Genomic DNA, 26,687 nt, shown 5'->3' on the forward strand with positions numbered 1-26,687 from the left:
TTTGGGGTGTGTTGAAGGAATTTGTCTACAAGCTGAGGGGATCAACTGTGTATTAAGCCTAAAACATGTGGTATTAAACAACTCTCCGCAGTTACTCAGCACAAATCGAGTCATAACATTCAGTGCATGCATGGCCACAATCACCATTGGCTCTTTCCACCACGTGCCACCATTTTCAGTTTCAATGGGATCACACATCACTGATTAGATTAGTTTCAATAAATAACCATCAGACACTTTAAACCGGTGAAGGAATGAAGTATGCATTACTACATTTAGGATCCAATTCAACACCTAACACCATATCCAGGATAAGAAAATTTTACAGCAAGTGTATCAACTTGAAATTTGATGGCACACAAGACCATAGGTTCAGTACAAGGGCTTTTTATTAACGAAGCATGGCAGAATATCCATATAACTCTCCAGCTGCTGTAGAAGTTGCTTTTCTTGAAAAAATCGGAACTTATTCCTTCTTAGCGGGTTGCCAAGTTTGGTACCTAGTCCAGTCTCTTTGTCCAGGATTCAAAGCGTGTCCCTTGGAGTGATATATGTATGCATCACCTTCACCAGAGAAGTTCTCCTTGTGCTCAAGTCCGTACCTCTTTGGTTTCAGCAATAGCAGCTGCATGGCATGTACTATAAGAATTCTGAAATGGTGTGGTACGCATCAAAGAGAAGTTGTAAGGACTTACTTCATCTCCGGTGTGATCAGTGATGTAATGGAGCCAGCCATGCCACTCTGCTGGAACTTGTGAAGCGTTATAACGATCCTTCTGTGCATACTCCACCCACCGGTGTCTTCCTGTATAATCATGTTACAGAAAGATGTTTACTTGAGCAATCATAAATACAAAATAAACAAATCACTGAGGTCAAAGGTCTCTCAAATTTGGGTAGAGGAACTATTCCCAGCATATACATGGGGATTAAGGGCGATGAGACTCCAAACTTTTACTCTCAAGGCTATGCAGTTAGTTACTTAAACAAGATTAACATATCTCTAGAATATGAAAATGTATTTTCAAGCTTCCGAAAACCACCTATAAGAGCATGTTTAACCAGGTAGAAAACTATTATTTCACACGGTGAAACAAACAAGCCTTAACATCCTCTACCAAGAAAGATCACTAGAATACACATGCCGAAGCAGATTATTTGAAACGCACTAACTTCTGTTACCATGAAGTATTGTCTGGATAAAGTAGCAACTCTTGCTAGTGGATAATGCAAGCAGGCGGCAAAAACTACTCAGTGAATAAAGTGCAAGAGGTCTTTGCTTTTTTACCTAGAAAAAGGGGAATATATAATCATTCTTTGCTACATAAAGCCTTTCCTCTGATCGCCTTAAGGGAAAAGGGGAGCATAAGATATTACAACACAAATGACACAACCCTCAACTTTTAAGTGATACTTAAGGGAACCCGTAACCTTGAATATGCATTCTGCAGGCACTCTCATTGAACAAGATAACAACAAGTAGATGTACCAACAAGTAGGCAAACTGATTCAGACATAGTAAAGCAGGAAGCAGCTGTACCAACCATATTGCTCGTCGCCTAGCCTCTCATAGTATTTGTTACCAAATTTATCCACACCGACAAGTGTTGCACCTATGTTGTGGATCTTGGTTTGCCTGAACCAACAAGAAAGAAGAAACAAGAAACCAAAAACAAATACTATCTTAGATGCAAATTTAAGGAATCACTTTAATGAGAAAGCGAGGTGGCAAGGTCTCTCAATATTGTCTCACTGATACCTCACAGAGAAAATATTGTCTTACTCAGAACTCTTACACAGGCATGTAATATACCGCTTCGAAAGCATGAAAGCAACAAGATGAAAAAAGAACTCTTAACATTTAAACCAAAGAGGGAAACTAGCCAATTCAAACTTTCAGCCAATTACAAGAATATGAGTTTTGCTGTTCTATGTTGAACATCTAAAGTTACAGCACATTTCTACCAAAGCAAATTTTCTTCAGGGCTTGAAACCTTAGCATCTGCGGAGAAAATTTAAGGTCGAGAAAGAGAGTATTATTATTGCTGGTTATGAAAACAAGAAAAAATACTTTCCAAGATTTACACATACAACACCAAAGGACTTTGTAGGACTTCTTTCATAATAGAGTTAGCTATCCAGATTTCCTAAAAATATTAACCTCAACAAAGAAGTCAACCCCAGACAAGAAGCTGGGAGAAATCAAAAAGTTGACCTGCTTGACATGATCATGACATAAGCAAGCTAAAAATAGAGAATAACAAGAAGAAGTAGTACTAAAAACTCAGACAATAACTACAATGAAGTCATTCCCCTTAAATTTGTCTTGCCTAATAACTTTTAACCAATTAACAGCTCTAACTCCACCCCCATTTCATCCAAGAAATGGACCAATTGTCTAATTATTACATACTAAGGACTACGAAGAGCATCTAGTTCAGCCACAAGGACTAAGGAGGGCATCTAGTTCAGCCACCATGGAACTTCAGAATTATCTTTTTTATAACCAAGAAATCCCCAAGGGCCCATTGGCACACCGTTTGAAACTTGATTGATAATGGGCCTGCCCATCTATCATTCTCCACTTAAGTTCCAGGTTTTTGTCTACGGTAGATTTCGAACTCGTGACGTGCGCCTAACCCACACGTCACTTGTTTCCCTCTTACCACTAGATTAAAGTCATGAGGGCAAGAACTACAGAAAACTTTCAACTAGTGATGAAAACCAATTAAAGGTAGATAATTTCCTATACTTGAAGACGCAATGACCAGTTGGAATGGACAGAATATCAGGAAGGAGCTGAAGAAGAAATGAAAAAAATACCCCATCATGTATATCTTGGACAGTTTGGATAGAGAGAAACCATAGGTGCTTTGAGGATAAGCTTTTATCCTTACCTTTTGTAAAGTTTAATGTCTTCAGCATTTGTAACTTTGGCATAGAAAGGATGTAAACAGAATATATACTGTATTTCCTGGTCTCATTTAGCATGTGAAGCCCATGATTCCTTCAAACACTTTTGTATCTATCCAGTACCTACTTGGTACTAAACAGATTAATAAATTTTACTCACTTATCACAAAAGTCTCTTATAATACATTGCTCGCAACTTTGAGACATATGGTCTTCAATTGTAGGAGAGCCAAGTAAAAACAAGACTTCACCGCTGAAAGTCTAATTCACTATCAAGATTTCATGTTGTTGTGCCTATTAGGCGCAAGCCACCTGGTCTACGTGCAACAACTACAGATACAGTATCAGCAAAAGCCTTCACATCGTAATGTTGCAATTACCCTACAGCTCAACGAAGTAAGAACTTAAAGGTACTCAAGTAAACTTCACATTCTAAAAACATCATTTTCTTCCTAGGTTCTACTACAGTCAATCGCTGACCATACTTTGAGGGTTAAAAATTTAAAACTCTAACGCATAGTGCCTACTAGGTGCATGTCACCTGGTCTAAGTGCAACAATTACAGATACAGACTTAGCAAAAGCCTTGACATGGTAATCTAGCAATTGCCCTACAGATAGGTAATAACTTATTGGTATTCACGTAGTAGAGCTATCACTTTCTTGATTTTACTTTCTTCCTAAGTTCTACTACAGTCAATACTCAATCTCAATCGCTGACTATACAGACTTTAGGTCCAAGATCGAAAACTTAATGAGACTAGACAGGGAAAAGAGCCAGTAATGCCTCTTTGCCCGTCAAGGTAAGAAGTTTTGTGCATGTAAAAGTATTTGGCCATTGAGTTCCTATTCACCTCAATATAACACGTTGCTGGGGGAAATGAAAACACAGCTACTGCTCATGCATATGAGTGCCAAACTATCTATACACATAAAAGCCTGGACAAATCTAACTTTAAGGTTTTATTAGTTACTAATGACTCCCCTATCCCTGACCCCCCCCCCCCCCCCCCCAAAAAAAAAGAAAAATTTAAAGATAATGTAAGCAAATGAACGCAACAAACAACATAAAAAATTAAATTAAACCACACCAAGACTTAAGTGGAAACCCCCACAGAAGGTAAAGCCACAGCCGAGGAGGGGAAAGTCCAGTATGTCAAAGAGTACTATGGAAGAACTTCGCAACAATAGAGAGACAATCTGAAGTGCTAAACCACCCTATTAAAGCAGCTAAAGAAATAGGCCAAACAAAGAGGTCACGTTGGCCCATCCCTCCAGAACAACCACGAATCTTAAAGGAAAAATCCATGGTCCATATTCCATGCTGTCATCTTTTTAGCTCAAGTCAGCCAGAATTTGGGCAACCAAACAACAAATAAATGGAATGAACAGCTTTTTCAGTTGCTCAACCAATAATCACTAGTCTAGATGGTAACAAACACAGAAAACAACACTGTAGACCCGAATAGTTTTTCGATACGAAGCCAAAACTCCAACAAGTGTTGAACAATATCATAAAGATGAAAAGCCACACACCCCCCCCCTTCAACACACACACACACACACACACACACACACACACACACACACACTCTTTACTCTCATTGACAAATGAACGATTCAGTTATGCATTCATCATTTCAAGGCGGTATCCCCACCAAAAGTAGCTCAATTCTTTAAAGTACTTCATTAGAAAGAGAGCTAAAAAGGTACTTACAAAAGATTTCCATCAGTAAGACAGTTCCTGGTAAATGCAAAGATGGAAGACATAGTTAGCTGAGAGTAATGAATACCACATAAAAACAAGAAACATAAATGTTTTTAACTGGTAACAACGGTGACGGAGCGAAAAGCAAGTAAATTTCCAGATATTATGATAGAAAAGCATTTAAATGAAATGAGCGGTACCAAGAACACATAAAAAGTTAATGCCCCAAAATCTGGAAGTCTACAATCGCTCATAATATCCAATTTACTTCAATCAATTAAAGGGCAGAGCTAAATAAGTTTAAGCTGGTTAAAATCACAACAACTGCACCTCAATCCGAAACTGGTTGTATTCACCAAAAAAAAAGCTCCCATAAAGATCAGAAGTTTTCTGGAAATATACTGTAATAACTTTATCACATGTCATTATGCACAATAATGACGAATGGAAACACCACAGCATTTTACCAGAATCATATTCTATAATCGTTTTTTCAGACCATTTAAACATTGTACTGGAGCTAAAAGTCACCTCCAGGTCATTATTCGGGCATGGAGGCTAATAATCGTGTTCGTCATCACATCCCGCAGTAGAGTCACACTCATCTAGAACTTTAGCCTTCACACTCTTGCCATTAGCACTACGGTGATATAGTTAAGGCACCTATCTCCTCCACTGTACCATCCGGTTAAAAGGGTAACGACTGGAGTATCATCAGAGTGGTATTGGTTGTCACATTCTGATGGTCCACCGCCATCTCCACCCTTTTAGAAGCTATTTAGGGTTAAAACAGCCTTTGTTTGCCGGTCACCGGAGGCGAACATTTGTATGCGGTGTACATCTTGCCTTGTTTGCAAAAAGCCGAGTCATTTTCCCTGGAGGTGGCTTTTAACATCTTTTGGATACAGTTTAACGAAAGTTACCTCATTTAACGGGATTAAAATAAATGTTTAGACTTCAGACAATTTAATAGGATTACTGATTTTATTTCAATGTTATCTTATTGTTCTTGTTATTGCAAATCTAAAAGACATCATTTTCAACAAAATTACAAAACCAAACAATAGAACTATAGAGATTTCAAATCTAAAAAGAACTATAATCATTTTACCCTCTAATTCTCAATTTTGAACTTACACTAGGAAATTAAACGGAAATAATCAGCACAAATAGTCGGATTCAGATTAATTTTAGGGAATCAAATCGATAGAGATGTATATCAGACTTGCCATTAACGGATTGCGACTTGCAAACACGAAAATGAGATTAGATGAATAAAAGGTAGAGAACTAACAGGTATCCTTCTTCGCGGACCTCCCTGAGGAAATTTCCAATGCCCTTTTCTCTGATTGACTTGAAAATACCCCTCACCACCGACGCCATTCTCTTCTGCTTCGTTCTCTGAATTCTGAAACTCCACAGACACCGAGATTCGCTTGCTGCTATGAAAATATTATGGGACTGAGAGGGAGTTGGTCGGGTTTAGATCCGACGGCTGACCCGCTTCGAACCCGTTTGAAGACGATTCGAGGTTCGAAGTAGTCCTTATATTTTTATTCTTGAGCTGTTTTGATGTTTAATTTTGTCAAGAGGGAACACTTTCTGTTTCCATCAAATATTTAATAGTAATTTTAATTGTTAGATTAATTGACAACTGTGGAAAAAAATATTTTAACAAGAACTCACAAAGGTTTAATATTTTTTTTTTAAAATCTATCTTTAGAATTTGGTGCATCTTTTTAAGGATGTTCTTTTTATTTTATTTTTCTACTTTTGTATCTGGTGCAATTTTTGGTGTTTCAATTTCTCAGATTGATGGGACTTTTCTGACATTTTTTATTTTAAAAATTATACTTCCTATTAAATTTAACAATCATAGTTTGTTAAATATTTGAAATGGACTAATAGCCTGTTTGGCCAAGTTTTTTTTTTTTGGCCAAAATGCTTTTTTTGGCCAAAAGCACTTTTGGCCAAAAATTGAGGTATTTGGCCAAGCTTTTGGAAGGGAAAAAAGTGTTTTTGAGGAGAAGCAGAAGTATAGCCCGTTTGGCCAAGCTGCAAAAATCAGCTTATTTTGAGAAGTGCTTTTTTTCAAAAGTGCTTTTCTCAAAAGTACTTTTGGTGAGAAGCAGTTTGTGTTTGGCTAATTAGTTTGAAAAGCACTTTTGAGCAACAATTAGTGTTTGGCCAAGCTTTAAAAAAACTGCTTCTAAGTGTATTTTTCTCAAAAGTGCTTCTCAAAAAAGTGCTTTTGGAGAGAAGCTACTTTTTTTGCTACTCCAAAACTGCTCCTGCTTCTCCTCAAAAGCACTTTTTTTCCTTCCAAAAGCTTGGCCAAACACCTCAATTTTTGGCCAAAAGTGGCCAGAAAGAAGCTTGGCCAAACAGGCTAGTAGTTTTGGAGAAGCAGAAAAAAGTAGCTTCTCTCCAAAAGCACTTTTCTGAGAAGCACTTTTGAAAAAAATACACTTAGAAGCAGTTTTCAAAAGCTTGGCCAAACACTGATTACTGCTCAAAAGTGCTTTTCTAATTAATTAGTCAAACACAAACTACTTATCAACAAAAGCTACTTTTTTTAAAAGTACTTTTGAGAAAAACACTTCTCAAAATAAGCTGATTTTAGAAGCTTGGCCAAACGGGCTATAAAACTGCTTCTCCTCAAAAACACTTTTTTCCCTTCCAAAAGCTTGGCCAAATACCTCAATTTTTGGCCAAAAGTGCTTTTGGCCAAAAAAAGCATTTTGGCCCAAAGGATTTATGTGCTGACTTATGTGCTGACTTGCACTATCTGTTTCGCATTTATTTGCTTAACTGTTGAAAAAGACATTTTCAAAAGATGTTTTAACTGAGCCCAGATAGATTTTCTAAAGGATTTCACGGTTTTACTGTTTTCTCAAAGGGTAGCACTGTTCTATATAGCATGATGGAGTGCCTTTCATGATATCTTGCTGCTCAGTTATTATTTACCTTTATTACTCACTGAGTTGGAGTACTCACTTTACTCCCCGCACCTCGCGTGCAGATGCAGGTATTGGTTACCCGGTAGCGGGTTTGAGCTGGTTGAGGATTTGCTATCGTAGCTGAGCAAGGTGACCGCCGGCGTTCGCGGCACCGGACTTCGTCTTTTGATTCTAAACTTTATTCTGTATATTATTGACCCTGTGGTCGTGTTCAGACTTCCTTATATGCTCGTGACTTGTGACACCCCGGTCGGGCTGTGTTGGGTCGTATATATATCGATTGTTAATGTCATTAAGTTGTATTTATCTAATCATTTATGTTTAAAAATTTTTGAAAGAGGCGTTGTTGTTCTGTTGGCTGGCCTTGTCTTCACGAGAGGCGCCATCACGACCGGGTTGGGAATTGGGTCGTGACAGATTATTTCTCCTATCTTCTAGAGAATTCCAAAATAAATGCTAGCATTTTTTTATTATATATTATTTACTTATATCAGGATTAATCTCAGCCATTAGATACATCTAATTCAATGTTTGGATTTCTTTCTAGAATTAAAGTCAAGGTTTGACTAGTGTTCCATCTATTTTCCTCTCTCAAAGAAAACAACCGTCTCTTCTCTTTCTGCCATGATATAGGGTTTTGACTTCTTCCTTTTCTTAGCAAAATTTGACTACCATAGCTTATAATCAGAAATTTGTGTGGCCATTCTAAGAAAATTCTCTGCAAACTCAAGCAATTTAACTGAAGAATTCAAAATTCATTTGCCATTTACAATGTAGTTCACAAAGGTAAAAATGGTTCTCTTTTTCATCAATTCACAATTTTGGCAACCGAATCCCTGCTCCCTCTGCCCATATCGTCCTTTGCTTCCTGCTACAGGCTATTTCAAATAGTTCTTTAGTCGTTTTCCACCCTAAACCTTCAAGAATTCCGCCTAACCCTAGAAAAGCCCTAGTGATTCTTCTATAAATATCGAGGTTTTGGACAACTTTGGGGCCACTGCATCTCTGCCTCTTCAAATAACTTTATTCTTCAAAATACTCTAAAAATCTTAGTTGTGTCGTCTCTGTTACTGTCACGACCCATAATTCAACTAGTCGTGATGGCACCTAACACAACCCGCTAATAAACCAATAAATAACTATTTTTATACAAGAATTTTCCAAGGATTGGTAGTACAAATCATGAGCTTCTAAGATTTAGATTTTTACAAGACTGAACTGAAATATTTAAAACATCCATTTGAAATGTAAATGAACAGAATTTGAATCTAATGCTACCAAGGACAAGGGATAGCCATAACTGAACGTAGGTACATCTTCAGATTCAGCTCCCGCCGTACAGAGCAACATCAACATCCAACATCTGCACGCAAGGTGAAAAAGTATAGTATGAATACAACCGACCCCACGTAATCAATAAGTAACAAACCTAACCCTAGGTTTAAAGTAGTGACGAGCTGAAACAAAGGTCGGAGTCCAATGCCAACCGACAATAACAGTTCATAACAACATAATAAAAGTGCTAAAAGAAGTAACTCAGAGATATAATGCTCAGCTCGTTCAAAATTCCAGAAAAATAGGCACGCTTTTCAAGTATAATAGTAAAACCGAAATCTTTAGCCGAAAGCACCAAAATATGAGTAAGTTTGTAAAACCATGATTTTCCCAAAACTTTTCAATAGGTAAAGGTTTCAGTATCAAATGGCATGCGGAAAGTACATCTCTATGCCTACATGTTAATGTGTATGAGAAGTCATGAATGACGTGATACGGTACAACATGAGAAAAATGCATCTCTATGCCTGTATGTCAAGTGTGCATGTCGAAGGCAATACAACACGCTGAATAAACCATATGCATACTCTCGGAGTATCGATTTTCTCAGTCATCCCAGTCATTCAGTCCTCACAATCACTCAGTCCTCAGTCAATCAGTTCTCATTGTCACTCAGTCCTTCCAATTACTCGGCACTCGCTCTCGGCACTCATACTCGCACTCGCACTTAGTAGATACATGCGCTCACTGTGGATGTGCAGACTCCAGAGGGGCAATTCCAGCCCAAGCGCTATAACAAGCCAATCATGACATGAATCAATAATAACTGTTGCGGCATGCAACCCCATCCCACCATGAATCAATAATATCTGATGCGGCGTGCAGCTCGATCGCATCATGAATCAATAATACCTGCTACAGCGTGCAACTCGATCCCATAAATATCCTCACAATTAGGCCCTCGGCCTCACTCAGTCATCAATTTTTCCAGTCTCTCGGGCTCACAATGTCATGAAAAAACACTCAAAAAATAATAATGCGATATATCAATAATTGATAACAGAGAATGAGATATGATATGCAGTTGAATGTTGAGTATGCATTTTCAATGTAAGCAGACAACTCGATAGCAAAAATGACCTCAATGGGTCTCAACGGGATAAACATATAGCCTAGACATGGTTTCTAACATGGATCACAGCTCAATTACTCTAGCAGGTAGAGATTTTACAGATACAAATAAGATTAGGTAACTACACAGTACACAGAAATAACCGCGTCACAATTCACACGGTGTACGCCCACACGCGCTGTCACCTGGCATGTGCGTCACCTCAACACCAAACACATATGATGTATATTCAGGAGTTCATACCCTTAACACCAGGTTTAGAAGTGTCACTTACCTCGAACAAGCTAAATCTAGTACCGAGCAAGCCAAACGATACTCCGAAAACGCCATCCCGCGCGTACAGACCTCTGAACGCCTCGAAACAAGCCAAAAACAACTCAAATACATCAAATAAATCATAAGGAAACCATTCCAAATGATAAAAGGTCGAATTTTTACTCAAAAGCCCAAAGTCAACTAAAAAGTCAAACCAGAGACCGCGCCTCGGAACCCGATAAAACTTATAAAATCCGACAACCCATTAAATTGCGAGTCCAACCATACTAGTTTCACTCAAATCCAACTCCAAATAAATGTTCAAAACTCAAAAATTCACTCTATGAAAATTTAGACAACCCTCCCCCCATATTTTCTCTTTGAAATCCATAATCCAAATGCCAAAATCGAAGATATATTCATGAAATATAGCCAAAACCAAGTAGAGAACACTTACCCCAATCCATGTGGTGAGAGTCGCCTCCAAAAATCTCCCAATTCCAAAGTCTATAGCTCAATATGTGATAAAAATGGCCATCTCTCGATATGTATAGAATCTGCCCAGCATTTTCGCATATGCGGTCGCATTGTCACATCCCCGACCTCCGTTTCTGCAGAACAATTTCGCTTCTGCGAAGCCCTCCGAAGACCAGCCTTCCGCACCTACGGGACTTTCCCTGCTTCTACGCACATGCAGGTGCGGTGCACAATCCCACTTTTGCGCTCAATCTCGCTTCTGCGCAAAAGTACATCGCTTTTGCGCGACCGCAGATGCGCCTGAAGCCTATGCATGTGCGATGACTCCAAACTCAGATCCTTTCGCATGTGCGATCACCACTCCGCTTCTGCGACCACCGCGCCTGCACATAATCAGCCGCAGGTGCGCAACATCAGTACCAACAGCTGCCGACCATAATATATGAATGGAAAATGGTCCGAGACACGTTCGTAACTCACTTGGGCCACTCGGGACCCCGTCCAAATATACCAACGAGTCACATAACATAACACGGACATACTCGAGGCCTTAAATCACATATAACAACATCGAAACGACGAATCACACCTCAATTCGAACTTAAATGAACTTTGAACTTTGAACTTCCAAAACTCGCACCAAAACATATCAAATCAACCCGGAATGAACTCAAATTTGCATACAAGTTCCAAATGACATAACGAAGCTATTCCAATTTTCAGAACCACAATTCGAACCTGATATTACCAAAGTCAACTCCCGGCCAAACTTATGAACTTTCTAAACCTTCAAATTTCCAACTTTCGCCAATTAGTGCTATATCCAAATGCAAATCCAGTCATACGCCCCGGTCCAAAGTCACCATCCGGACCTAATGGAACCATCAAAAATTCGTTCGGGGTCAAATTTACAAAAGTCAACCTTGGTCAACTCTTCCAACTTAAAGCTTCAACAATGAAATTCATTCATCTAAACAAGTTCCGAAACACATGAAAACCAATACCGACAATTCAAACAAGTCATAATACATCATACGGAGCTACTCGTGCCCCCAAACTACCGAGCGAAGTGCAAATGCTCAAAAGGACCGGTGGGGTCGTCACATTTACTCTTCGCTACAACATAGGTATTTTCCTTTGCACTTTTCGGAGCTTGTAAAGTCCGTAGTTGTAAGCTCGAGTTCAAGTTTGAAGCCAAAGTCCAGTAGATCTACTCGACGTGACCCAGTTTTTGCACCACAAAAGGTTAGTGACTCTCTTAATTCTTTCTCTCGTTTTCTTTTACTCTAAGTTCAACTTACTTGTTTATTTTCTAGTATGTGAATCGTTGTTTTGTTCTTTTTATAACATGATTTGGGACATATTCGAATCGTGTATTCTGGTTGTAAACAATTTCGTACTAGAATGAAATGTGTTTGACCGAGTTGCAGATAACATGTCTTTAGGCAATTCTATTATGAATTATTTGAGATATATTATTGTATTTCCCTTATTAGCAATCATGTGTTAGTTTTTGTCTTATCTAGTTGTAGAGAAGTTTTAAAATAGTTGTTGTTCACATATTAGAATCCATGAGTTAGGATTTTTGTTACTTATTTATAGATAACTAAGGATTTATTTTGTTATACAATGTCTTTAGATTAATAAATTTTAGTTTAGGGGAAGAATGCTATCTTTATCACAACCCATAGTAAAATTCACGCCATTAGGATATTTATAATAAGCAGATAATTTAGTGGAGTATGTGTTTGTTGTGTTCATTGAATTTGATTGTATTAAGAACAACGTGATTATAACTTGAACTCCAGTTTGATGAATATAAAATATTTACTTATTTTATACTTTTAATATCATACTTTAAATAATATACTTAAATTTTATTTTGAATTTTGCCCCTTTCTAACTATTTTTGTAGGAAAAAAAAAAGAAAAAAAAGATTATAAATAGCAGAAGAAAAAGACAGAATGCTCGATGAAAGTCTGCTATGGCAAGCACAATAATTGAAATGGCAAATGAAAGTCTACAATTGAAATTTTGACGTGTCCAAGCTCCTATCTTGGACACATCCAAGCTCCTATCTTAGACACATCCTAGCTCCTGTCTTCGGACACATCCAAGCTCCTAGTCTTGGACACATCTAAGCATTTAATGCTTGTAATACGTTTGTATAAATTGAATGCAAATTTGTGGGGAAGAGAGAGAGAGAGAGGAAGCAAGAACTACTTTTATCTAAACTTTGGTCTTAACTTCTTTCTTTAACTATTTCATTTTCTTCTTGTAAGCTATCGGATTTTCTAAGAGCATTGATATTCTAGAATTCCTTTCTGTCGTGAGATTTAAATACTCCATAATGGAGTAATATCGTTTGTTGGGATAGTTGATGAATCTTGATAAATATTTTTATAATATTATTCCAGTTTTAATACATCCTCGGCTTGAAATTTTCTTTTTATAATTCATATTGTGCTGAAATAATGGTTTCTAATTAATCATTATTATCACTTCTATATATTTTCTTTAAGTTATTCTTATATTAATTTTATAATTCTCACGGAGCAAAATTAATATACAATAACCAATGAATAAAGTAGTAAAGTGAGAATAATTTTTTGTAAAGCTCTTATTTCAAATCTGTAATCTTGTTTGTCTCAGTTTTAATTCTCAAGGAGGAGCTGTTGTAGGCAAGATTACTAATTTTTATTAAAAATATTCTGATGAAGTTTTTACTACCTTTTAGCACAATTCAAGCAAAAAAATATTTTGGTTTGATCGTCACTAGTTTTACCTCAATTAATTACATAACCTCACGAAGTGCTATTAATTGACTTTCTCTTAGTGAGCAACTATAACTGCATTAGCAGTAAGCAATTATTCTTTAGAGAAATACATGTAGAAATTGAGATTTTATTATAATAATATTATCAAGTGAATTCAACAATTGCCAACTCTTTCTAAATTATAAATCTTTCGGAAATTGTTTGTTTTGCTTTAAGTAATTAACAAGTTTTAAAACCCCACTCACCTTTCATCAATTTGGTTCTCTCAAATAGTAAAAATGTTAAAAGTCTGTAGCCTAAATTAACCAATCTCTGTGGGACGATATAACAATTTTATTTTTGAACGTGACTTTTAGCCTTTCAAATGTTAAAGTTCTTTCTCAACTAAGCAAATTGTTTTATAAAGATTTCATTATACATTCTTACTCACTTTCTTTCTTCAATATTTCATAATTCATATTTTTTTCCCTAAGATTTCATTAGTTCAGCGGTATCTTTAAGCTTCCAATAGTTTTATATTTCTATTGATATATAAAAATCATAATATACATTTTAAGCTTTAGAGAAATTATTTTGAAACAACTAAGCAACAACTAGATAATACAAGTAGAAAATCATACTCTATCGAAATTAGCCACTCTGATACTGATATTTTAGACTTATTTTATGAAATAAAAGTGTTAAAAAAATACAAATAGAAAATAATATTCTAATAATACACTCAATGTAATAAAAAGATTTGATTATTTTTTAAATGCTTATATTGTTTATAAAATAATATCAATAATTCCTAAAAATAAGAATTTTATCTAGCACAATTATAATGATTATGACTTTCATTCTTTTAGCCAAGGATTTATTTTCAATATCATGAAAACTTATTTTTAGAGTACATTGCATTAAATACAATTCGGAACTCTCATAGGTAATTGTGCTGATCTTTTTTGTTTTTAAGTTATTGTGTGTCTTACTCTCTTGAAACTCTACATCAACTTATACTTACTTAAACAATTGTTGGATATTTTCCTTTTAGTCATTACTAGCCATAGGGGTGGACATCGGTCGGTTCGGTTCGGTTATGAATATTATCGGTTTTGCCTATCGGTTATCGGTTTAAAAATATCATAACCCGATAACCAAACCGATAAGATATTAGTTATCAGTTATCGGTTAATCGGTTATCTATCATTATCGGTTCGGTTATCGGTTTACCCGATAAGATAAAACAACTAAAACAGGTTCGCAATGTATAAAATAGTTTCGGTATAAAACTGTTTTGCTAAAACAGTTTTATAACATTTTAAGAACTGTTTTGCTAATAACTCTTTTCAGAACTGTTCTATTTCACAAGAATTTAAATTTACTGCAATATCCAATAAATAAACACTAACCGAAGTTTCTATCTTTCATTCTTCAACCCAAAAATTATAAACAAAAATTCCAATATCAGTCGGTGACGAAAAAATAGAATCAGTCATATTTTTACTTCGACACTTTCTGCAAATACAAGGGATCTAAATGAATAACAAATACACAACAAATCTCACTCTAGCTTTCAAACAAACTAAGAAAAATTCAGATCTAGAATGCTTTTAAACAAACTAAGAGAAAGATGAAGATGAAGCAACAAAAAACTTACACGAAGAATCAAGATGAAGCTGAAGAATGCGGCCGAGAAATGCGACTGAAGAGTGAAGAAGATGCGACTGAAGAATCTGATGGATCTGAGAAATGAAGTGAAGATGCGACTGACGAGTGAAAGAAAGGAGCCGAGAAATGCGACTGACGCCGGCCTGAGTCTTGACAGGCTGACTGGTGAGGGCGTGAGGCGGAGAAACTGAGAAAGAATAGGGAAATCAAAGAGTGAACTATGAAGTATGAATTATGAAACCCTAGTATGTATATACTTAAGGGTAAACTAGTAAATTAGTTAATCCTTATTGGGTTATCGGTTTTACCTAATAACAGAATTGCCAAACCGATAACCCAATAAAAAATTTATTTTAACCCGTTACCGAACCGTTAACCCAATAACCCAATACCGATAATCCAATAAATAATTAACGGTTCGGGTTATCGGTTTTACCCGATATATGCCCACCCCTAACTAGCCATTGTAGATTCAATCTTCAAACTTGATTTTTAAATTTCTAAACTTTTATGCCTTATTCAGTTTTCAATTATCTGAAATTCTTTATATCTAATTTTTCGATTCCTCGGTATTCAATTCTTACATAATTCATGTTTGTGCATACAAGATTGTTCCATGGATATTCTAGAAATGGCTTATCCGTAAGTCAATTAATCGAGTTTGATTCTTTATTGATTCAAAGGTCTTTTTCTTAATCTTTGAATTATTATTTTTAATATACATGGGTTGGAAGTGTTTAAATTTACTACAAAGAGGATGTAAATGTGTGATTTAGAAATACAGGGTGTAATCAAGAAAAAAATTTCAGTTGAAAACCGTTTTGGTTGCCGGATCGGGTCAGGTTGTGCGTTGTGAATGCACACGTGGCAAATAACAATTGGCTAAACCTCCCACGATGACGCGAAAAACAAATTCCTTTCCCCTCCTCATCCACCTTCTCCCATGGCTATCAAACTTAATTTCTTCAGGTACTCATATATCCAACCCTTTACAGACGCCTTCAAGGAATAGCTAAGGAATCGCTGTTAGGGTACGGTAACTTTGACGGGTAAGTTGCTCTCCTTATCATATATGTGAACCCAACGCATTTCGTAACCCTTAATTTGCTGTTTCTATCTTCAGTCAATCATTCAATCAACTGCTGTCTATCCCAAACCGGTTCAGTCAGCTAATCGAATCCCCTGTATCCATTACTTTGCTCTATTCGCGTCTGATTCATACAAAATTTACTAAAATATTTTTCTTCTGGTTCTAGAGGTAATTTAAATCTCAGAATCATACTAAAATTTCTGAAATCTGTTCTTTAATTCGTAAGTTTATTGTTTCTATTGTGGCATTAGGTCAGGATCCAAATATCTGGTGGAATCGATCTACAAACATGCATAGTTTTGATGTTTGGCCTTTTTTATAACCTAGGATGTAAATTAACGTGATGCTCTTTCATTTTTTAGCTTAGAACACCAAAAACCATCCCTTTTAACACTTGTAATTTATGGAGATAAATATATTTTCTTCTTTTATTTGATCTGATTTAAAGCTTTTGGTATTGACAGGATTTATAGAAGATGATGAGGTTACAAACTTATGCGGGGCTTAGCATAATAGCTACACTGGCCGTTATTTATCATGCATTTAATAGCAGAGGCCAATTTTACCCAGCAATGGTTTATTTATCAACGTCCAAGATCAGCCTGGTGCTTCTTCTTAATATGGGTCTTGTCCTCATGTGCATTTTGTGGCAGCTGACTAAGAAAATCTTCCTTGGTTCCCTTCGAGAGGCTGAGGTGGAGAGGCTGAACGAGCAGTCTTGGAGGGAACTCATGGAAATACTTTTTGCCATCACAATTTTCCGGCAAGACTTCTCAGTTATGTTTCTTGCAATGGTAACTGCGCTCTTGCTTATCAAGGGCTTGCACTGGTTGGCTCAAAAGAGGGTTGAGTATATTGAAACAACTCCAACTGTTACTACATTATCCCACGTTCGCATAGTCTCCTTCTTGGGCTTTCTCCTCCTCATAGACAGTCTCTTCTTGTACGACTCTGTCAGCTATTTGATACAGACAAGACAGGCATCTGTTTCTCTATTCTTTGCATTCGAGTAAGTCAAGCTCTTCTGACTCACTGTTGTTGCTCCCTTTTTTGCTTAATATGTGCTCCATGAGTTCCACTACTACTTTGTGGTGTTTTTACTACTGCGAGTGATATTCCAAGAGAAGAAGCTAGAGATGTTAGTAGTCTTACTACCTTACCTTTTCAAAAAACAATAAAGAGACGTTAGTAGTCTTATTAGATTGAGGGCCTCCATAGTCGTGTTTCATGCCTTACAAATCACTTGGTTGGAGCATGGATTGTATCATGTTTATGTGTGTGCTGGCGCGTTAACAAAGTTGACAGTAGGCTTTGGATCTAAGAATGCTATTTTCTTTTACACAGTTCCTACTTTGCTTATCTTCTAAGCTGATGCAAAATGCCGTGATTTCGGTATACTTATTAGTATTGCATTGTTAAAGCTCTTGTTTGTTAGAAACCTGATTTGTCTATTGTAAGGGCTGGATGGTGTCAAATCTCTTGGAATAGCAGTCTTATCTCGTATGTCATGTAAGCTACGTTACAAATCTTAATCAGGTAAAGATGTTAGTACACCCAATTTTCAATCCTCTTTGCTAGGATTGATCTTTTATAATGTATATTTTAATGATGATTCACTGTTTGGTTAGAATCCTTTGGTTTTTTCATGCATGTACTAACATTGTTATATCCATGAATTCTATTAACACATGGCTGATTCGCGTATCGTTCTTAAGTTCTGCATCATAGCTTTCAGTATATACTCTCCAGATGTCAAGTTGAGGATCATCATGAGGGAACTTCAAGACTGTGGTTACTAAGTATTAGTATATCTAGTTGTTGGAAATATGTTCTTGAACTTGATTACTTCTCGTATTCGTTTTCCTAACTGCAGTTTGATCATGTTAACTGTATCCTATATTCTTCTCCCTAACGACGAGCAACTTCTTTTGGGTAATGATTCAGGTACATGATACTTGCGACAACAACTGTCTCAACTTTTGTAAAATATGTCTTCTACATAAGCGACATGCTTATGGAAGGACAATGGGAGAAGAAGCCTGTCTATACTTTCTACTTAGAACTTATCCGAGACTTGCTCCACTTGTCTTTGTACTTGTGCTTCTTCATGGTGATTTTCATGTAAGTCAAATTTTAACTTCTATTTTGCTGTTTATTTCTCTGCTCATAAACTGTCTAGAGGTTTTTCTACCAACAGCTAAAAAAGAGTAATTATATAGAGGTGTATCTCTTCTGGATATAAAAAATTTTATCCTTCTCTTACATAAGTTTCTATTGTGATCAAGAGCAGCCATGGTTTCTTGTAGAAAGCTCCATCCATCTATCCATCCATTTATTTGACTGCTTTCACTTTTTTTCCCGTAAGGAAACATTTATTAGTCCATTCCGTTTTCATTATCTAGAAATTTATTGATGATATCAGTTGCCAATTTTGTTGCAAAAAAGCTGCTCTCATCTTATTATACTTGGTCTCACCAACACAAGATTTAGAATAGAGTTGAAAATATACAGAATTTGGGATTATAGTATTAATGAACTGAGAGCTAGAAGTTTGGCCGCACACCAGCATTCATATATAATTGGTTGTCGTTGCTGTGAACCAAATGAGCCACATTTATAGGTTTCCCTGAAACCTTTTTTTTCCTTTTTTAAATTTTCTTCAGTCAAGTTTCTGGATCAATAGGCCCTGTTAGACTGTTAGATCTCCCTGCACGTTCTGTGGCCGGCTTTGCCTATGTGTTGGAAGGAGTGCCGAGGATACATAATTTTTGGGCCACCCTAATGGAAGTTATCATTATTTTGTGATGATGAAATAGGTGACAGTGAAGCATGTTCATTTCTACGATGTGCTTGGTACTTTCTGTTGGTAAACTGGTACTAAGATGAATCCACTTGAGTACATCATTTCTCTTTTTCCCCTGGAGGCTTTCCTTTTTTATAATAGGATCTGAAACACATTATCGGTTCATGTACGATTGGGGACATTCTTTTTGGTAAATAAACCTTGCAGCTGCCAGCAGTTCACATGTTTTTTTTTGGGGGGGGGGGGGGGTTGTGTGTTAAAGAATTCACCATGTTCTTTTTGATCCTCTGCCTCTTTATGAGGGACATTTAGAAATAGGGAAGCACAATGTTCCAAAACCTTACTAAGGTTCCTGAGGTAGACATAGTTACATAGTCAAGCTGGTGTGTGATTCTTGTTGCTTGTTCTGCAGATCTGTATGCCTTTTGATAGAAGCGCTCATTCTTCTTTATCTATGTTGATGTTACTTTCAATTCTTTGACTCAGGCTTGTTTATTAAGCCTTTTTTTCTTTTGCTTCTGTTATTAGTACATTGAGACACCTCACTTGGTTTTTTTCATGTTACTTGTTCATCTTCGTTTCCTTTTCCTTGCTTAGCATTTATATTTTATTTGTTTTCTTCTACTTTCTAGGAACTATGGCGTGCCCCTGCATTTGATTCGGGAGCTTTATGAGACATTCCGCAACTTCAAGATTCGAGTTGCCGATTACATACGCTATCGGAAGATCACTTCAAATATGAATGACCGTTTTCCAGATGCTACACCAGAAGAGCTCGATGTGTAAGTTGATCACTCATAGCTTTTGTATATTTTTGGTTTCTTCGCAACTTTCTAATGTAATCAGTTACTTCTATGCTTATGCAGAAGTGATGCTACCTGCATCATATGTCGTGAGGAGATGACCACTGCTAAGAAACTTATTTGTGGGCATCTGTTTCATGTGCATTGCCTCCGTTCATGGCTAGAGCGTCAACACACCTGTCCTACTTGCAGAGCCCTTGTTGTGCCAGCTGAAAATGGGACGAATGTGGTAGGATCGCGACCAGATGCTCAACAAGGTATAAGTCTTTCCATTCATTGCTAATAATCTGTTTTCGAGCATCAAATTGTAGCATAAGTGCTGAAGTGTGAATCTCATTAATAGCAGGCCGTCCGATGGCAGACTTCTGACTTTTTTTGAGGGTGGTTCTGAATTTTTTTTCCCGAGGTTTATACTTTGTTGTTGTCACTATGATTGTGGATTGTATGTCTATTTTTTTTTCTTTTTTTCGAGAAGTGATTGTATGTCTAGTTTCCGTATCCTAAGGATGACAGTCATGTCGGAATAGCTAATCCAGAGATGGGACACTTTCACGTATATATGTTTTTTGTACAAATGAATGAATGTGGCACTTGTATATATTTTACTAAACCCTTGTTAATTCTCTCTCAGGCCCTGGATCAAGTGGTGCAAGTACATCTCAGAGTTCGCAAGCAAATACCGTGGCAAATAATAATGTTAGCCAACACCAGGCTAGACTCCAAGCTGCTGCTGCAGCAGCAGCAGTTTATCAGAAGTCCTTTGTTTACCCTTCTGTACCAACGCTATTGTGGTATTGATTTTCTTATCTTTTATGTAGACACATTATTGATTATTTGCTTTGCATATTTTTAGACCTTTCCTCATCTTACAGATATGAAAAGCTGAAGTATACCTGTCTATATTCCTTTTTCAGCCTACTAGTTAGCGATAAGTAAATTTAGGAACATTACAAGCAGGTTAGATAGGATTTCATTGTAGACACCAGTAAGAGGGAGTTTCATCTTTGTTATACTTGCTTCGTTTAACAACATAAAGTTGTTATCACTTGGTAAAGGGTCCGCTCTCTTGTGCACTTTATTACTGCACTGCTCTTTTACACAGGGCAGATCTATTTTGGTTTTTGTTTTTAAATTCTATGGATAAGTCAACTCCTGCTTTTTCTCTTTGTCCTTGCGTTGCCACTGGATGGCTACGTTGGACGTTCATTTCTTGTGCTTCTCAAATAAATATCTTTCTTAAAAAGAAACTTTTGTTAGCATATTACGTGGTACAGAGGTTACAATCTATACCACTGCGCTTCTTTTTTCCTATTCCGATTTTTATAAAATTACATAATTAACTTGTGCCTCTTACATGCTACCCAATAAACATTTAAAATAGATCCATTTTAAGTGTCGTCTTGGTATTTGGAAAGTCAAATATAGCTCTGCATGAGATGAATTGAGCATGAAATTTTGAATTTGCAAACAATGTCTCGCACTAGCATGCCTTCAGGGATTGTGATGTAATCACTAGTCTGATTGTGGGTCATTTCCGATTCACTCAATTGGGTCAGTTTCCTAGAAATTACTTGCTTGTCATGGACCCTCTATTAATAGCTGCTCATTTAGCTGTCCATGACTGTCAATGAGGTTGCCTTCAACTTGTAGTTCTTTGTTCTGCGATAGAAACTAATGGTTGATGCAGAATGAGGTGGAAGGTGGCTGCTTCAAGTTCAACTTTTTGACAATGCCACCTCCTTTCCTGTTTTCTTTCTTTCTGTTTTGGCAGTTGAAGAGGGAGTCTGTATTTTAGTAAGTTTCATAACTGTTGGAAGGAAATTGAAACAATGGGGTCTTGCTTGCAGGTCTCCTGGATATGCTCCAGTTCCTCCGTCCGATAGTCCAACAGGCAGTTCTGTCAATGTGCACCCAGATGGGGAGCGGGCATCAAATGAACAGTCACCGCAACATCAGTTAGCAAATATGCCCTTTGCTCAATATCCACAATGTGGTTTCCTCCCTTTTCAGTATCCTGGTGCTAACAACCTTAGTATTCCAAATGCTCAACTTGAGGCCCATAAGATACTTTTACAGCAACAAATTGAGGTATTAAAGTTTCTTTGCTTGATTGGTAACATTTTCTATATGCCTCTATTATACATTTGGTATTGCTCTGTAAAAGAGCAGGTAAATTCCCAATGCACAAATGAATTCTACATGCGTTGAACTTGAAGTGTGGTCTTTTCTTCAATTCTACTCACCTATGTTTGTTTAGAGTTATAAAGTTATTGAAATGACCTTATGCTCCTTTGTCAATTCTACTCACATTTGTTTGTGTAAATTATTCCAAGAAATATTCTGGAAAAACCGTTGTTAATCTTAGCGAACTGCAAGATAATTTTCTTTAAGAGAATATCGTGATTTTAAGTTCTGGATTAAGGAACATCTGATAACCTATTAGATCTTCTGGGATGAGTTGTACACTGTTATTCCTTGAGTATTTCCTTTCTTTGTTCTCTAAGTAATTTAAAGCTCACATGGCTCCTGTTTGGTATTTATGATTCATTCGATTCATTAGTTTGTTTGTGGACAATGATCTCTAGGTAGAGTTCATTAACAGTCTGGATTGGAATGTTAATCTGGGATTTTATTACTATTTTTAGACAATTGCAAGCTTTGCTTTATTTGTTATTATATCATTTTTCTTGGGCGGGGAGGGGGGGGGGGGGGTGAATTTTATTTTAATGCTTGGTGGATGAGATATATGAATCATGCACTTGGCTGCTTTATAGTGGACCGGATTCTTATGTTGGATGATTGTTTTTTCTTACCTTTTCTCTCTGTTTTCTGTAATGCTTTTGTTTATTCTCTCACGGAGAGCTTAATTCTCATTCAATTATGCCCCTGTACCCTGTATTTATGATCAGGTTTTGCAAAACCAGCTCAAGCTTTTAGAGAATCCAAACACACAGAAATCAGCAGATGCTGTAAGAATTTCTGATAGTAAGGGAAAAACAATTTTGCCAGAGCTCTCTCAAGGACAAACCGAAGGCGCAGAAATGTGAAGCTAGCACAACTGTATATTTGTCGTAAGTGCAGGCTGAAGTTTGGACGTACAGTTAGAAATAGCAATTGAACAATGGAATTTACAAGAGGTTCTGTAAGTTGTATAATTCTCGAGTGCTCTGGAAAGTGTTGTATTTTAGTTCAGCAACTGACTACTTCTGTCTTCTGATAGGATTTCTTCTTGAGGATCTCAAAAATCTTGGTACTCCTTTTGAGTTTTACTTCACTTATTATGTGCTACACACAATTTTCCTTAAATAAACTTCACACTCTTGTTCGTTCTTATTCTTCTTCTTTAGTTTTTCCCCTTATGTGAGACATTTCAGGGGAAATAACAATTTTGTTATCCTTTTATAACTCACACAATGGGAATTTATTGCAGTTTATCTGCCAGAGCTTAGACTAGATGATTTTACTCTTTCACATACGATATACGGAGAAGGGCGTAGAGTACCTCTATCGTATGATAAATGGTTTATAAATACCCTCCGTCCATCTATCTGTCTGAAAATATATAGGACGTTATTTCTATTTTTAAATTTACCCCGCGACTAACGGAACTCCATGTGGGCATCTCATTAAATGATGTGGCGTTCTTTCATTTGTTCACGTGGCTCAGTGGGGCTGACATTGTATTTGGGTCTTTTTCGACCCATTAAACCGATCCGACCCACTCATTTTACCTTATACCCACTCTTTTAACCCTACACCCACATATTTTACTGTCTTCTTTCCCAATTTAGAACCTTATACTCGTTTTATTTTTCCAATCCTATTCTTCCAACTTTGCACCTTTCACCGACAACCAGCCATGGCTTTTTCTTCCTTAGTTCTCTGTTTTTTCTTCTATTTTATTTCTATGTTTTCTATTTTGCTCTTCTTTTTCTCCTTTTTTCTAGCATCGAACCCATATTTATTTATCTAACTCTTTCTTGCTACTGCCGTCACTCCACACTGCCGGAGGCCCGGAGAAGGGTACAAAGTATTAGTACAAAAGGCAACGACGGACAAATCTCAAAATATTATTGACCGGCCAGAGTTGAACCCTTCTGTTCGAGCATCGCCTGAAATTGTCCGTTGTTTCAAGCTAGTTTCTTGAGTGACTCGAAAAGTCTCTCAAAAACTGAAGGAAAGAATAGAGCTTCACTTTGGCCGGAGAAATTTTCAGATGAAGGCTCCCATTGTTGATGTTGATCTTTATTTTTCCAGTAGTCGTTCTTGTCGTTCTTCATTAGCTAGGTTCTTTACGCTCCTAGATTTGATTGATATATTTGGATAATTTTAGCATCTGGACTCAATTTTTTTGTTTCAGATTTTTGGTTTGTTTTGATCCTTGTCTTCTTACTTAACAACCCAAACGTATCTGTTGATTTTTCATTTAAGAGTTTCAATACTTATCCTGAGTTTGATTGGAGAAATTTCCGAATCTGGTTTGTTTGATTGGAGAAATTTCCGAATCTGGTTTGAATTTCGGGTTATTTGATTTTGGGTTTTATCTATTCTTTAATTAATTTGTTGTTGTGTATATAAAGTGTCCCAACTGGAGAAGAAGAAAGGGGGAGGTCAGATGAGTGGGACTGGGTGTGATAGATACTGCCCATTTTTGTAAATGGGTTGGATAAGATAAATGAGTTGAAATAATATCCTTTCTTTGTTCCAATCAAAGATTGCCACGAGTTAAAAATCGCCACGTCATTAAATGAAAAACCCACCAATTGTGCCATTAGTCGCGGGGCATTTTTGTTAATAGAATTAACGTCGTGTATTTTTTTGGACGGATAGATGAACGGAGGGTATTTATAAACCATTTAGCAAATGATAGAGGTAGTTTAGGCCCTTTTCCTTACCATATAATAGTAGGAAAAACACTTGATAACCTTCCCCTTCTCAAAAACCAGCTTTGGATTAATGGAGCTTGAACAATGCACTTACTTGGGACTGCACGTGAATTAGCATTTTTGTGGAAAAGATTATCGTTCTAGGAATACAAATACAAACAAAAACAGTTCCACTAAAATTTTCTACTATCCGATTTAATATATATGACATTCTATATGTTTTTAACGTTTTTGAAACGTTTGACCCTTTATTTATAAACTAACATTTCGACCGTTGTGTTAATATCTTTAGGGGTCGTTTGGTATGAGGTATAAAAAGGTATAAGGGTGGTATAAAAATTTAATACCACATTAATACTATGTTTGGTTAGCAAATTAGGTATAAGTTATCCCGGTGTTAATTTAACACTGGGATAACTTATACCTTATAGAAGGTGGAGTAATTAGCACCGATATAACTTATACCTTCTTCTTAGAAATTATGCAATTGTCATTCTTAATACAATATACCATACAATGAATAAACAACAATCTCAGCATCACTATTCCCAGCATAACTTATCCAATATAACTTATACCGGCATAACTTATACCGGTATAAATCATGTTCCAACCAAACGACCCCTTAGTCTATTGTTATTACCAACATAATATAAAGTCAAACTAACGTTAACTAGTACTCAGTTAAATATTTTTCAATAAAATTAAAATGTGATGAATAGAATATTGTCTATGTGAAAATGAGGTTATACTACAAACATTAATAATTAATAAAGAATAGAATACTAAGAATTTGTTTTGTTAATAATTGCGAAATTACCCAGACAAAAACAAAAATTTGATACACCTAAAGAGCACCTTATCCCTCGACCACCTTCTAGGAAGAGTATTATGTCGATATAATAGAATACCATCAATATTAAAAAGAGGAATTTTCATAAAGCACTACAATCTAGAGCCTAATTACCATATCTACCTATAGTTTACCTAATTACCATTCATAATTGATGTTTATTTGTTATCAGCTTGCATCACTTGTATTCAGACGAGCAACGAATATAGCTTGTGTCAATTGTATTCCTTCGCGCTCTGTATCAACAAACACAACCTATATCAACTGTATTCATTCATGCGACGAATAAAACCAAGGTGAAATATAGGGGTGTATACAAAGGATACAACCGGTATCCACGAACATAACCTATATCAACTGTATTCCTTTGAGCAATTAATGCAACCCGTATCAAATGAACACAACCTATATCAACTTTATGCGTTTGCGTAACGAATAAAACCAAGACGAAGTACAAGGGTGAGACAAAGGATACAACCTGTATCGACTGTATTCGGGGAGGTCTAACCAACTGAGCTACGAGAACTTGTTGCTCTCTTGTTTCATTTCAAAACAATTGATCTCTTGTTTCAATATTACATGTCGATTTGCTATAAAAAATCAAATATAACTATGAATTGAAATTTTCTGAAAAGTATAGCTACGAATGGTAAAATGTTTATGTTTGTTGTGTCACGTAATTTTTCCTACTAAAAAATGGTTAAGAGACAAATTCAATATTTCATACCAATAGGGAAGCTACATTTCCTATATGCTCGATAAAGTCAAAAAGATTTGTATTGATCAAAGTGTTAGGCGGTTGTTCTGGTTTTCTTACCATATTTGGTTTTTCTATTTCTTAAACGAAAGGGCAACATATTTACCATAGCTGGGGTTTCCTCTTTTACAATGAAATTATAAATCTCCCATATTTGGCTAGTCTATTTTCTTGGAGGAAAATGTTTGGACATCTATAAATCGAGGATCCTTCCTTCTCATTCATCAACATCCACAATGTAGCCATATGGGTTTTGAGAGTCTTTTTTAGGGGGAGAATTGCGGGACAAATATTAGCGTGCTACTTGTGTTTGCCTCTTTGTGAGGTTGTTCTCTCGATATTTGTGCTC

General features: G+C 36.5%; 2 protein-coding genes across 2 annotated transcripts; one reads left to right on the plus strand and one right to left on the minus strand.

Annotated features, from left to right (window-relative positions):
* Window positions 1–213: 213 nt before the first annotated feature.
* LOC109205345 (probable NADH dehydrogenase [ubiquinone] 1 alpha subcomplex subunit 12) lies at window positions 214–6,201 on the minus strand. The gene is made up of 5 exons (XM_019368060.1): window positions 5,915–6,201; window positions 4,630–4,656; window positions 1,545–1,636; window positions 696–805; window positions 214–625 (listed from the first exon to the last, which is right to left on the minus strand). Exons 1-5 carry the CDS (start codon window positions 6,001–6,003, stop codon window positions 467–469), a joined length of 477 nt encoding a protein of 158 aa, XP_019223605.1. The 5' UTR covers window positions 6,004–6,201; the 3' UTR covers window positions 214–466.
* Window positions 6,202–16,044: 9,843 nt separating this feature from the next.
* Window positions 16,045–24,013, plus strand: LOC109205346 (ERAD-associated E3 ubiquitin-protein ligase HRD1B-like). Its single transcript, XM_019368061.1, has 8 exons — window positions 16,045–16,195; window positions 16,701–17,245; window positions 18,181–18,357; window positions 19,672–19,821; window positions 19,906–20,099; window positions 20,474–20,633; window positions 21,690–21,930; window positions 22,752–24,013. The coding sequence occupies exons 2-8, from the start codon at window positions 16,713–16,715 to the stop codon at window positions 22,887–22,889; spliced, it is 1,593 nt and encodes a 530-aa protein (XP_019223606.1). The 5' UTR covers window positions 16,045–16,195; window positions 16,701–16,712; the 3' UTR covers window positions 22,890–24,013.
* The last annotated feature ends 2,674 nt before the right edge of the window (window positions 24,014–26,687 follow it).

This window comes from Nicotiana attenuata, unplaced genomic scaffold, assembly GCF_001879085.1.
Source record: "Nicotiana attenuata strain UT unplaced genomic scaffold, NIATTr2, whole genome shotgun sequence".
Lineage (NCBI taxonomy): Eukaryota > Viridiplantae > Streptophyta > Magnoliopsida > Solanales > Solanaceae > Nicotiana > Nicotiana attenuata.